We start from the raw sequence: 14858 nt of genomic DNA on the forward strand, positions 1-14858 counted from the left end.
CTTTCACATCCATACAGATAATCATCTACAGCACTCCCAATGGTTCAATGGCATCAATCCTCAGTGTTACATTACTTTGAAATGTATTTGTCAAGCTACAAAATACTCATAACTTTTTAATTATTATTATTATTTGTTAGACAACCTAGATTTAGGTTAGATCGATTTATTCTATATCTAACTCAAAAGAGTCGACTGGTACAAAAAGACCTGGAATGCCACCTTGAATAAGTAAACCTTTTGGAATCTGATCATTAACAAGAACAGTCCAAGCGAACATACATATGTTACTCATCCTCCAAAATGAGGGAACATTTGCTGCTTTTGACCTCTAAGTGGTATTATAACCATAGACTTCCACAAGTTAGCAAGCAATCACATGTAGTATGAGAAAGACATTTAGTGATATATGGACTCTAATAACTGTAAAAAAAATGTTGCTGCAAAATTTGTTGAGATAACTTAAATATCCAACTTAATTAAACTAAAGTTAACTAAACATAATATTTTAAGTCAAGCACGAACACATACTTTTTAAAGTTAAAACAACACATTATTTCTTATTCTAATGTTGAATTTTAAGTTGTGATAATCACAGCAATCATTTTCTACAGTGTAAATAGAGTACGGGAGAGAGAGAGAGAGAGATCTCTGTGTGTGTGTGTGTGCGTGCATGCGTGTGTGCGTGCTTGCGTGTGTGTGTGTGTGTGTATGAATGTGTGGTCCTGATAAACTCTAGTTTATGGGGGAAAAATATCCCCACAAAGATGGCAATATCTGAAATTCTTGTCCTTGTGGGGAAATTTGTATAGTCCCCATTAGGATAACAGCTTATAAATCATACAAATAATGTTTCAAAATGTAAAGTTTTCTGTGAGGGTTAGGGGTATGGTTAGAGTATAAAATATACAGTTCGTACAGTATAAAAATCATTATGTCTATGGAAAGTCCCCATAAAACATGTAAACCCAACATGTTGGGTGTTCAGGTGTACCCCATATGGTGACAAAAAATCTTTTTTAAATTTTTTTTATGAAAAAATGCAGAAAGTTTCCAGTGTTGGTTAGGTTTAGGGTTAGGCAACAGGAAATATCATTAATCTGAAATCAATGGAAATATGCAATGTCCTGATTACTAATATAGTGAAGCGTGTGTGTGTGTGTTGTGTGTGTGCGTGTTTGTGTGTGTGTTGTGTGTGTGTGTGTGTGTGTGTGTGTGTGTGTGTGTGTGTGTGTGTGTGTGTGTGTGTGTGTGTGTGTGTGTGTGTGTGTGTGTGTGTGTGTTTACCTCAGCGTGCTCGGCAGTGAAGTTGAATTTGCTACTGTATACAAATATGACAATAAAACAACGTTTGATTGCACTACACTGATCATCGCTGGAAAATGTTGCTTATTACTGGAAAGCTACATTGTTTTGAAAGCAGCTGAAGTACTATAATGCTATAATTAATGTAGTTGGAGTGTCATCATCATAGTGGTTTGTATGTTGGATGTTAAGGATGATGTGCTGACAAACTACCTTGGTTTAATTTTCTTGTTGTCGTTTTACTCTGCATCAACCCTTTATCCACATACCACACAACTATGTTATTGTGCAAAATAAAGTCTTAAAGTGTACAAATTATCTGTGCGGATCAGCTGTGCTACACGCTGTATTCATAGAAATAGCGGTCGGATGGATGTGAACTATATGCTAAGAAAGTATTTTGAAATGTATGTTGAGGAATAATGAATATCCATCAGAAAAATCAGGTGTAAGGTAGATTTAAAATAGATTTAAAATACACCTGTCAGCGCTATTTGACAATGTTTCCGGCTTTAGAACGCCTTCACAGCATGACTGCTATACTTTAGTGCGAGCACTGCCTATTCTGTTCAAAGAGCAGTGACACTGCAACAGCGTTGACTGCAAGCTAAGAATAACTCAGTTATTTTGTAAAAGAAGAAAAGTCTAAGAAATCTTGATCAGCAGCCATGGTTGGTGTGTTTCTTCTTGCATGTAAGTAATGAAATCACAAAATCTTAAATATTCAATAATTAAATCAAAAAATAAATGCTGGTGTTTTTTTATGATAAATTATTATTATTATTTACTAGATATCTCAGTGAATCTATTCCTTCAAAGTCAAGGTATGTTTCAATAGTGCACTGAATAAACACCTTTGCAGTAAATATAGTATTGTACTTTATTAGGATGAACAAACGTCTTATTTCCTTCACAGGCCAAAAGCTTCACAAAGCTAAGATTTTCAGTGAAAATAGAGAAGTACCAGAAGGTGGTAGACTGGAGGTTACTTGCAGTACATTTGGTTTAACAAATTCAGAGGTAAAGGCAGTTTATGTATATCTGTGTAAAGATGGTAAAGCTATATGTATGAAAAACGAACCCACACGACAAGACATCACCTTTAAAATAGAGAGAATAGACATGAACCATTCGGGCAACTACAGCTGTATGTTTTCTGAAGAGAAGTTGGAAATAACCGAAGTGATGGGATATGGTTATACTATCATCTTCATAAATGTGACCGGTAAGATGTATGACATTTCTTCTTACATTTGAGAGTGTGTTTGGTTCCTGTGCACAGATGTGACATGTTAAATAACACACTTGTGCAGATTAACCACAATAGACTCACTGTTGTACAAAATTGCCTTTAATGAGAGAGAAATGTCTGAAATTGCAAATGTTTTTCTTTTTGTTTTAGACACTTTGTCCTGGAATGCATTAAAGGCCATGCTAAACATTTAACCATAAGTGTTCCCATTCTCTCTACAGAATCTTTATTTAATTCACAGATACATTTGCTAAAGTCTGAGGTGGCAGTGGGAAGTGATGCTAAGTTTAACTGTACAACATCCAATCCTATAAACAAAAACCTGTCCAATAATATGATTTTGGCTTTTCTCTTCAAAAATGAAAAGCCTATTAAAGTCAATATTTGGGACACAAAAGAGACGATGACAACATTCACCCTCAGAGAGGTCCGGATGGAAGATGCTGGAACATACAGTTGTGCTATTTTGTTAAACATTCTCCCTTACCATGGAATGAGACTCGATCGAAATAATAAAGTCAACCTTCAGATCGTTGGTAAGAATGGGATGGGAAGAACAAAACCAAACTTTTTGTATGGTTAATGTGTTTATAAGGCTGTACAGGGTGCCATGCATTCTTACTATTATGATTTACTCAGTTTAGTGAGAGAATATACCTTTGTGAAAAAGAAGTACACTTTAGCATACCTTTGAAAAGAGTTGTTATTACATAAATAATGTACAGTACTTTAAAAAAAAAAAATAGTTACATGCAAACAGATGTTTTCAGTGATTACATTGCATGTTAATTAAAACATAAATGAAAATGTATTATAGTTCAAATTTATATATGAAATACAATTAGCTGAAATTCAGAGTTTTTTTAACCCACTTAAGTACAGTAGTACGTACTACCGAATGTAGTGACAAACATTTATAGTACCCATAATGTTGCCGTAACTTTGTCAAGTAAGACATGTTCCTGGATCATTTGTTGATCCTGGAACAACAATCCTGTCCAAAAACAGTCCTACACCTAAACCTAACCCTGCCCATAACTTATCCCTAAAATCAGAGGGTAATTATAGGCGAAAAAGAGTGGTGTAGAAGCCCTTTACAGTTAAAATGATAGTCAAGTACTTTACATGTGATGTTAGCCAATAGATGAAAATAAATGTCCTTCTTTAAAGCATAACAAAAGATTATTTAAAAAATATAATGATTTTATCATAATGAAAGGTTACTTTATTGTTTTAAAGGGTTAGTTCACCCTAAAATGAAAATTATGTCGTTCCGAACCTGCAAGACTTTCGTTCATCTTCAGAACACAAATAAAGATCTTTTTGATAAAATCTGAGGGATTTCTGTCCCTCCGTTGACATCTACCAAAATACCACTCTAACGCTTCAAGAAGTTCAAAAAGAGATCGTAAAACTAATCATGAATTGAGCGGTTTAGTCAAAATTTTCTGAAGAGACTCATTCGTTTTATATGATGAACAGATTGAATTTAGGCTTTTATTCACATATAAACATTGATCAGTGAACATAAACAGAAGCTCAACCGAACCTGCTTGACACGCGAGAACAAACCTCTTGTGGAAGCTCAAACGTGTCGTGTAAAACACGAGAATGAACCTCATTTGCTCTCGCACGTCAATCTCACATGCTTGAGCTTCTGTTTTCCACAACTGATGTGTGAGCTGATGGTTGTTTATATGTGAATAAAAGCCTAAATTAAATCTGTTCAGCGTATAAAGCGACCGAGTCTCTTCAGAAAATTTGGACTAAACTGCTCAATTCATCTGGATTAGTTTTACGATCTCTTTATGAACTTTTTGAAGCGTCAAAGTGGTAGTTGTGTAGCTGTAAACGGAGGAAAAGAAATCACTCAGATTACATTAAAAATACCTTCATTTGTGTTCCGAAGATGAATTAAAGTCTTACTGATTCGGAACGACATGAGGGTGAGTAAATGATGACAGAATTTTCATTTTGGGTAAACAAATCCTTTAGCATAGACAAGAGTGTGTACTTTCTAAGTACAGTCAAGTGGCCTTTTATTTCATTAATATCATATTACCTGCAAGAATAGTTAAAAAATACACTTTATTTTAAGGTGTCTTTGTTACACTGTAATTATACATTTAACTACTGAGTAAAATTAAGTAACTACATGTATTTACTATAGGGTTAGGATTAGGTTTAGGGTTAGTTACATGTAATTATGCATAATTTGTAGTTATTACTATTGTAACAACATGTAACAATGACACTGTACAATAAATATTTGTAAATATTATTTAAGTACACCACAAATACACATTCAATAAGCACACTTTTTCTTTTACAAGGGTAGTTAAATACAGTATTATATTGTAACATTTAATCAAACCTATAATAAGAGTTTTTTGTGTTTCTGGGATTTCTTTGACAGTGGCATCTAGCAGCAGCTATGACAAAATCATAATTGTCATAATAATGTGTTCTACCATAGTGTTGTTCCTCAGTCTGTGTCTGGGAATTTGGGCAGTAATCCGAAAGAGAGGTACTGTGGCACTTTCTCCTCAACTGCAAACATTGACATGTTTCATTTTCTTAAAAGAGAAAAATTCTGTTTAAATCCTAACACTAATGTTTTGTTTCTAATAGGATGCCTTGGATTCCACAAGGAAAGGTCTGTTTGTGATTCTCAATTAAAATATATTCAATATTCAATTACATTTTGATGAATTTCTAATCAACAGATCCTTGAATGAGACAGAGCTCAAAGGAAATGACGTGTACTACGAAGGTATTCATTGTATTGTTCTTCTTGCTTTGTTAAACTATTTTCTATTAACAACAGGAGATTCGGATGGGACCAGTAGTGACGGAAGTAGTTGGGGGAGGAGAGGGGTTGTATACATAACAACTGAGCTCATGAATATTAATTCACTCGTGTTGCTTAGTAATCTTCCCATATAGTCATTCTTAAAAGTTTTGCGTATATTTTTCTGTGCATAAATGTAAGTGGCAATGGTATATATTTTGAAGGGGTAGTTTGCCCAAGAATGACCGTTCTGTCATCATTTACTCACCCTCATGTTATTCCACCCCTGTATGACTTCTGTGGAATGCGAAAGATGATTAGAATCAGAAGAATGCTGGGATCCAAATAATATTGAATGCCATTGACTTTCATTGTATGGACAAAACCTTTTTTTGTGTGTTCCAAAGAAACAAGAGATGCATACTAAAATATGTACAATTTAAATATTTACCTGATAAAAGTATATTTTGTAAGCATTTAGGTGTCCACTACCATACCAATAGCCTCAAAAAGCTAAACAAATGGACTAAAAACTGTTAAACTCCAATTTCCAAATTTCATAGGGTGTTTTTGTTCTCTTTGCTTCTGTTCTGAGTAAATTTTGTCTCTTACAAATTTATATTCTAGAAATGCCCAAACCTGATACAGCTGGTACTGGTGAAATACAAAGTGTTGACTGGTAAGCCAGTAAAAAAAAAAAAAAAAAAATGAATGAATGAGCGAACGAACGAATGAATGAATGAGCTTTGCACTGTTCAATCTTTAATTTTCCAGTCTCTGATTGATTACATGTATCATTTCAGCTTTCAGATTATTGATGTTTTATTATCTATTTTTGTTCCTTATTTCTTTGAATTTCCATGCAAATGCTGTAAATCAATGTCCATGATGGCTTAGGTCTGTCGCAGAGTGGGACGAGTCCTCTGATATCGGTACGTCTGCACTCTAAAATATTTCTTGTAAATTAACTGTTGTGTTTTTTTAATGCAATATTACAGTACTGGAAAACACAGTAATTAGGCTATACGACAAACAATATCATCTTGTATTTCTAGCGTGAAATTTGTCAATTTTGTGCTGCACAATTACAATGACTAGCTATGTCTGCATTACACAAATTACTTGTATTTTTCACAGATGAAGAGTATGATGATCTGGTCTTCCAGCAGTCGTAATGGCCTTCCTGTGGCTCAATCAGTAGAGCATGAGATAGCAATGCATGGTCATAGGTTGGATTCCCAGGGAAAGCAAGAACTGATCAAATGTGTTCCTTGAATGCAATGTAAATAGCTTTGGATAAAAGTGTCTGCTAAATGCATAACTGTAAATGTGATAAATTGGGTGTCTTTTTAATATTATTTGTTTGTCACTATTGTTGTTGTTTTTATGACACTGACCAACTGAGTGTTTACCATCTCTTTAGTCATTGTGAATTTTTTTTCATGACTTTACTAAAGTCTAAAAATCTCTCAGAATGAATAACAAAATACAATATACATGTTGTTTATGTAACATATACTGTATGCAAATTCAGAATACATGATTTTGAATAATTTATTACAATAATTAAAATCTGCAATCTGTTACAGTGTGTTCACAAATGTACTGAAGAATACCTAATAATAAAATGTTTTGAATGAAAATATATTTCACCTGGTAGGGTACAGACTGTATTTCATCATTTTTAAACATTGTAAAAATAAATAAATATTGAAATTGAAATTTTATTGAAAAAACGGTATTTTAAATGTTGATTAAACTAACAAAAAAAAAAAAAAGTTGACTACATAAGAGAAAAAATATATTAAAATAAATATTTTAGTATTTAAAATATTAAATAGCTAGTACGTACAATGTCACATTTGATGATGAGGGTCTAACCAACAAACTGGCCATGCTTAGTTTGATCACTGGTGAGGCACTTGAATAATTTTTGTTTCAAAGCACAGGGACTTACTGTATGATGACAGATTTGTTATTCAGAATTAAAATATATTTTTTTAGCTCTATGTAATGTTTTTGATTATATTTTGTTGTAAAAGTTATGTTATGATTTAAGTCAGGAGTGATTAGTGTTCTCTCGGGTGAAGTTTCTTCCATTTCAATGAGTATATATCACAACTTTTTTTGTAGAAAAAGACAAACTAAGAAAGTTCCACAACACTATTATGTTAATGCTCAGCTTAACTCAAAACTTAGGATACTTATACTTGAACTTGTATCCACAAGTAAAAAACTTTACTACTTATGAGTTTATAGAATTTATATTTGACGAAAGCACAGACTAACTTTAGTTATGTCGATACAACATTTTTCCCCTAAAGCCAATTATACTCCCCCAAAAATTGTTTTACAGTCTCCTTTTCAACTATTTACCTTTATCTTGAAAAATAGCTATAAAAAGAAGTCCTGCATATCAACAAATATGTATAATCTGTGAATGGAAATCTGCTCAAACCATCCGCAAATGTATAATTCAAATGACAGTTTCTTTATATCATACTAATTCTAAAATGGCAATACATGACTATTTTTACAACATAAATGAATCAATATCTTTGCAATGCTTGTAAGTATAGGCTACTAAATGTTTATAGAGATATCAGGTGAGCAGAATGTTACGTTTAACTGTGTTTAGCAGTTAGCAGTATGCTAACCTTGTTTGATAGGTAGAAATATATAAAACTGGTCTTCTTTCTTTTTCTGAAGAGCCAAATTCAGTTATGTATGTCAGATTTTAAATGATTTCACAAAGATACATTGACATTTGAGATACGTTGAGTTTCTTATCAGATTAGTTGGACTTCAATGCAAATGTTTAAAATAGATTAAACTGGCCTAAACACGTCATCCCTATTCTGAAATGATTAAAATTAGAAATCAGAAATAATTTTATTTGTGTGTTCACACACACACACACACACACACACACACACACACACACACACACACACACACACACACAACGGCGCACACATCTTTGTGGGGACTCTCCATAGACGTAATGGTTTTTATACTGTACAAACTGTATATTCTGTCCCCTTACCCTAACCCTACCCCTAAACCTACCCATCACAGAAAACTTTCTGCATTTTTACATTTTCAAAAAAATATAATTTAGTATGTTTATTAACCCATTTCCCTCGTGGGGACCGCTGGCTGGTCCCCACAATGGAGGTGATCTCAGGTTTTACTATCCTTGTGGGGACATTTGGTTCCCACAATGTAATATAAACAAAAACACGCACACACACACACACACACACACACACACACACACACACACACACACACACACACACACACAAGTGATTTGTTTACTGAGTACTTACATACATAGATTATATATCACAGGGAGATGAATTTGTCTTTTCTATTTCTTATACGAGTACAAAGTAGAATGCCATACCAAAGAAATGTCAAAGAGAAAAGTTTGGTAAGACTACAGTATATTAAGGTGACGTAGTTAGACGCTACTAAATGTACTTACTAAATTATGCATAATTAGAACTAACCCTAAACCAAACCCTAACATGTAACTCAGTTTAAAGTAAAAAAAAATGTTTAAATAAATAGAGTAAGTACATTATTATTACATTAATATAAAAGTAATTCATATTACTCAGTACTTATCTGAGTAAGTACAATGTAAGTATGTCACCCTAAAATAAAGTGTAACCAAACGTTGTTCTCTGCAGTTCTCTGCAGTGTTTTTAAAATTATACCTGATGGAAAATTTGCAAAAGGTTAGAAAATATCTCTGAGCAAGACCGTTATGACACACTCAAAACTGGCCATTTAAACTGAGATAAATTCAATCAACAGACATTGACCCTTTGAGTCAAAGCAAACAGATTTTGTGTGTATTACAGGTTTTTAACTACGTGTCAAGAGCATATATGTGCAGCACATGTATAACCACACTCAAACACACACACATACACACACACACACACACACACACACCTCAACTGACATAACCACCTTCACATCATACGCCTCAGCAAATTCCGCTTCACGAGAGGCGAAACTAGAAATAGAGCAAAGCTCTTTATCACACGCTTAGCATTGTTTATCTGTATAATAATTCTAACCACAGCTCTCTATAAAAAGCAGTGGAAATTTACAAAAAGACCTTCTGTAACTTCGAGACACTGAACTTCAAACAACAAAAAGAAAACAGCACAAATGTGCTTGCAGTTATTATCCATGAACTCTGTTCAACCATGTAATTACTTTAAACCAAGTCTAATTTAAAATCTTGTGCAAACTGCCGCAAGAAGATAAAATGCAAGTTTGTTATGGCCACATAATTGATCTATGGCCTAATTTCGAATAATAATGTGAACAAATGGCGTGATTGTAATGCTTTAATAAATCTTTCATTAGATTTTATATATCTGAAAAGTAGTGAAAAGGTCTTAGTTAAAAGGACACTTCACCCATTTGCGTTAAGCTTTGTATCGTTTGAAACCCAGTCATATTTTTGAATGGTCGTGTATTATTCCCTCATTTTCCCCTGAGACGGGAGAAATACGGATTTCAGTGTTGCAGTTCCTGCTTATAATGATGTAAAAATCGTCATTTAGCGTCATTCTAAGCAGGAAGTCCCATATCTTTGTAGAGGGGTTGAGACTACTCGTTCCTCATTTTTCCAGGGAGTGGGACCCACTCTCACTGTGCCTACGGCGCCTACGGACACAGAGATAGAGCCCATCTGCTGCAAAGAATTTCAACGATGACAATTTCTCCTTGACGAAATCTCTGAATTAATGGGAGTGGCTTGCGGAGCTGTGCAATGTGGTGCATTGTGGGAGTTGTTGTCTTCCATACAAATGCGCCCTAAAGTTACTTTCAATAAAGATTAATGTTCCCATGGGTGAAATGCTCCTAAAAAAAAAAAAAAAAAAAAAAAAAAAACGTTAACATATTGTTTCTTTCTTGGAATTCCAAATCAACTATTGTAGCACAAGTGAAAATCAACAAGACTTTTCTTTTTCAGTGTACACCACATTTTCCACACGTAACTAGATTTTGACCTGTTTAGTCATAATTTTTGGAGCATCCCAGCTTGTCAGTGTAGTGAGGCCAATAGGCAGTAGCATATTTCCTAACCTCTGGTTGTATTATGGATCACATCTTCCAAACTGGCATAGGATACTCTCTCCAAATGCTTGACTTCCATAACAATCTATGACTTATTTTCTTCATCTCTACCCTCACCCTCACTGCTTATATCCTCATTGGTCCTCAACCTCTTCTTTTCTTACTATGAACTTATTTTCTGATGCTCTGTCATCACCATCATCAGTACTTTCTAGAAAAGGTACAGCTTCCCCTCTCTGTCTTCTATAAAACCTAAAACACAGGCAAAAAGGCTATTATACTGCCTGCATGTAATCATGTAATTATTGAGTATGTAATCTCAACTGAACAATAGTGCCAGCTACACGAAAATATACATATCCTAAAAGGAATTTGTCATTTATGCATAACACACAGATTTTGGTCTTTGAGTTATTGATTTTACAAAATGTGCAATAAAAATGACCAAAAACTTTAAAAAACACATTTTGATGTACAATTATATTGTTAACTCTCAATGGAGCCTTGACAGCATGTGACCTAATATGGGCTAGTGTCTCCTTCACTTCCTTGTTGCAAAAAATGTCAAGCACATGGCACAGATTTTTAATTTTATTGACTGAAGGGGATGTCATATGATAATGCTAATTTTTGTTTTATTTTTTTGGTTGTTTATTATTGTGTTTTAAATGCAGTTTTCTCTGCGTCATTTATAAATGTCGATATACCACTGAGTATCATATGTGAATATATTAAATCAACTTAAATTAGTAGTTCACAACCCAATTTAAGGTCTAGGTGAGATTAGCAGATTTCTGTTGTTTTCACAGCATTATACTGTTTTTCTCAACAGTTTCTTGCTGTATAACCTATGTACAGTATGTTACTGTAGATTTTGTTGCTTTTACAGTATTGTTGTGTATTTTCAACAGTTATGTACTGTGCACACAGTTGACAGTATGTTACTGTAGATTTTCAATGCATTCTGGGAAATTATTAGTTACTGTAAATCTAAATACAGCAGTGCAAATTGACCGCGAAAAACACCACACACAATTCCACAAGTAAAATGGCTAGCCTAAGCCTAACGTTATCCTTACATAAAACATTTTCAGGACTGGGTGACCATTAACAGCCTTAATTTCTGTCAGTGGGGGGTGCATGAGAGCGCAGAATGAGTTTTTCTGTTGTGTCAGTGCATCGTGTAGACCTGTCGTTTCTGCCGACCTGGAACTTCGTCATATGGTAAGTAATAAATCTTAATATTTGTATGCATGGATTCTAGCTAATAACTTTAAAATTATTTAGAGAGTAGCTGACCAGGATTTAGATATTTAATTTAATTGATTCTCAACATTTTACTATAAGCTGTGTACAATATGATAGGCTACTCTAGGTTTCAATGTAGTTTGGGACATTGGGACATGTTACTGTCAATTTAAATACAGTAGTACGCGTGAAATGACCGCGAAAAATAACCACAAGCTGCCGTTTTATGAATAACTCTTCAGTTCCCTGAGTAACGTTGAGAGCGCAGGCCTTTGCATTGTCGCTGTGTCTGTCGGCCAAGTTTTCGCCATAAATATCTGGTTAGTGATGAATCTTTATATTTTTTTTACGCAAACTAAATAGTAGCAGCCAGGTTAATGTCTTTAGAAGAACTGCCCGCGGCTTATGTTCTATATGTAACGCGGATTTCCTTCATGTTGATAGCTAGCCTACTTGATTAATAAATGCAATTTTATAAACATAGATTGCATATGTAGCCTCTTTTAAGGTCAGAATGATCTAATAATTGTGTTATTTACCATTTTAAGTCGGTGGAAGCGCCTGCGCGTTCATTATTTTATATCATACGGTTGGGAATTGAAAATCGATAAATGTATCCTGAAATCGGATACCCAAGGTTAGGATTCGGATTCTTGTTATAAAATTTAATTTTCGATTCCTCTTATTGATTTATTCGCGATTATTTTTGTCTAAATCAGAATTTTCTTTTACACGTCTGTGAGGACCTGACCTGGCGATCTGCCAGGACCTTGTGCAGTTACCTCAGTCTTGTTCATTCATACACTTTTGTTACAAATTGATTTCTATTAGTAACACCAATGGCTTTTTATTTTGCACAAGTGATGGTTTAGAGCTTATCCTATTGTGATGTGACTTATTACAGATGATATTGTGATCACTCTTGATTCAGTTGGAATATATATATATATATTTTTTTTTTCTGTGTATTTACAGGTTTTTTGTCAGGATAAATCCTGAAAATTCTAAATGAACATCACAGTTCCAGGTGAGCAGAAAGAGTGGGAAGGTTGTTCGGAGAAAGACCATGGCCTTTAATCCACACGTTGCATCTTACATCAGGGACTTTGCAGAATATGATTGGCAAAATCATTAAGGTAAGAGTAATATTAGGGATGTGCAGCGGAGCCCATATCTGTAGAAATGATTTGTGTCTGAATCTGTATTTAGAAAAATCCAAAAAGGGTGGAAATGACTTAAACCATACATTTTCCAAATTGATAGTCTGTTTTAAAATGTAATTATGTTCCCTTCACAGTTTACATTTAAAGGAGTCATAATGTTGTGTTACCTTGGATACCCAAATGCTCTATTATAGTATTTTAGGCACTTCTAAAAAAGAAAAGTGGAAAAAAAATCAACACAGAGCCCCTCAGACCCTTATTTCTAGAGGCATTATTGTCTCGCGAGATCTGATGCGATGTTTTGGCTGTCGTGGACGGTCATTATAATAATGCAAATGAGGGGCGCGTTGATTGGTTGCAGGAATGTATTTTACTACTTCCAAGCGGTACAAAAACATAGACAAAATACTGCAATAGCTCAATAAATGTGACGGTACTTATTGTTAGTGAAATTGTAATCACAACCAAAGAAAAAAGAAAAAATACACCATTGCCATATACATTCTTACAGAAGCCCCACTAACTGAAAGCTATTTTCAAACTGCATGTTTTGCATGAGTTTGGCTAATAATGTTTAGTGGTATATTGTTTTCATACTTGCATTTAAACAGTTTTAGCCACTGAGCATGGACTCCTGTACCGTCACTACTGTAGCTGCTAGTGTAAAACAAAGTGGAAAGATGTGGCTAGCATTCGTAGAGTCCATTCCCCGTGTTTACCTCGAAGGTAACGTTACATACAATAGCCGCATTAGCTGTTAGCTGCTATTTGTTAACCACAGTAGAGCAATAAAAACACAGTCTTACCTTTTCAATTTCTGGCAAGTCCCTGATGGTTGGGATGGCACCTTTTCCCAAACGGAGCTTCGAGGCCAAGTTCGCCTGATACTGTCCCAAATTTGTAAAAGATTCCGGTGTAAAATGTTTAGCACACACACCTAACGATACGCCACTTGAAAGAGTTGTTGGGACAGCGTCATTAAAAATGAATTTCATCCACTGTTCCCTGATAGTTTCGTCCGTTTTTGGTAGATAAAACACATTTGCATGTTGTTTGTGGCAGTCACCCACAGAGCATCTCAGGTGTGCACTCGATTTCTCCATCTTTCTCGAGTCAACTAAACTGAATCTGAGGGGGAGAGGGGGAGAGGGGCGGGCTTCCCGCGGCATAGGTTTGCGGTGTCCATATTTGGTATATCCTCCCCCGTCTTGACGTCAAGAGGGGGAAGAAATCAAAATCTCGTTTTTTCGTGCGCGTGCACGTGGCCTATTTTACAAACCCCGAGGTAAACAAACGCTTCACTTTTAAATATCGGCTTCCCGGCCAGTGTATAATCATTATGCATTCATAACATACATTGATTCTCGTGGAAAAGTGAAATTTCTGCATTATGACTCCTTTAACAAATATGCCTTGTATAAGTCAAATAATTTGTATTTTTATATTATAATTGTAACATCTCTTTAAATAAGTTTTAATTAAAACATGAAATGGTAAAAAATAGGGTTGAGTGATATGGTAAAAAATCATCTTGATAAAATGTTTCATATCAGTCTGTATTGATAATTATCACAATCAATGTCAAATATTTATTTATTTTAAGTTTTAAATGTTCTCAAACATACATTAAATAATGAAGACAACAGGTAAAGTTAAAATATAATGAAATGTAATAGGGTGTCAGGTAGAGTAAGGGAGCGAGGGCTCAATTGCGAGAAAAAGGTCTTTTATTCAATATATCACAAAATAAAACAAAACACAAACAAAAACTACCCCAAGGGGGAAAACAAGACAGACTTAGACTTGAACTTCGACTTGGACTTGACTTGACTGAAGCACACAGCAGGGAAACACACAGTGTACGACGACGAACCAGCACAGGACTGAAGACACAAGGAGAATAAATAGGGAGAGCAAACAAAGCAGGTAACGAGGGAGGGCAGGTGGGGAAAATGAACTAATAATCCGGTAACAAGATGGGAGGGGCTAGACA

The 14858-nt window shown here is 34.6% G+C and overlaps 1 protein-coding gene across 1 annotated transcript; it reads left to right on the forward strand.

Annotated features, from left to right (window-relative positions):
• Positions 1–1884: 1884 nt before the first annotated feature.
• LOC311290845 (uncharacterized protein) lies at positions 1885–7088 on the forward strand. The gene is made up of 10 exons (XM_084409553.1): positions 1885–1998; positions 2097–2129; positions 2222–2530; positions 2779–3093; positions 4974–5084; positions 5189–5213; positions 5284–5330; positions 5976–6027; positions 6246–6280; positions 6486–7088. The coding sequence occupies exons 1-10, from the start codon at positions 1974–1976 to the stop codon at positions 6521–6523; spliced, it is 990 nt and encodes a 329-aa protein (XP_084265679.1). The 5' UTR covers positions 1885–1973; the 3' UTR covers positions 6524–7088.
• The last annotated feature ends 7770 nt before the right edge of the window (positions 7089–14858 follow it).

The sequence above is a fragment of the Rutilus rutilus genome (assembly GCF_951802725.1).
Source record: "Rutilus rutilus genome assembly, chromosome: 5".
NCBI classification, from domain to species: domain Eukaryota; kingdom Metazoa; phylum Chordata; class Actinopteri; order Cypriniformes; family Leuciscidae; genus Rutilus; species Rutilus rutilus.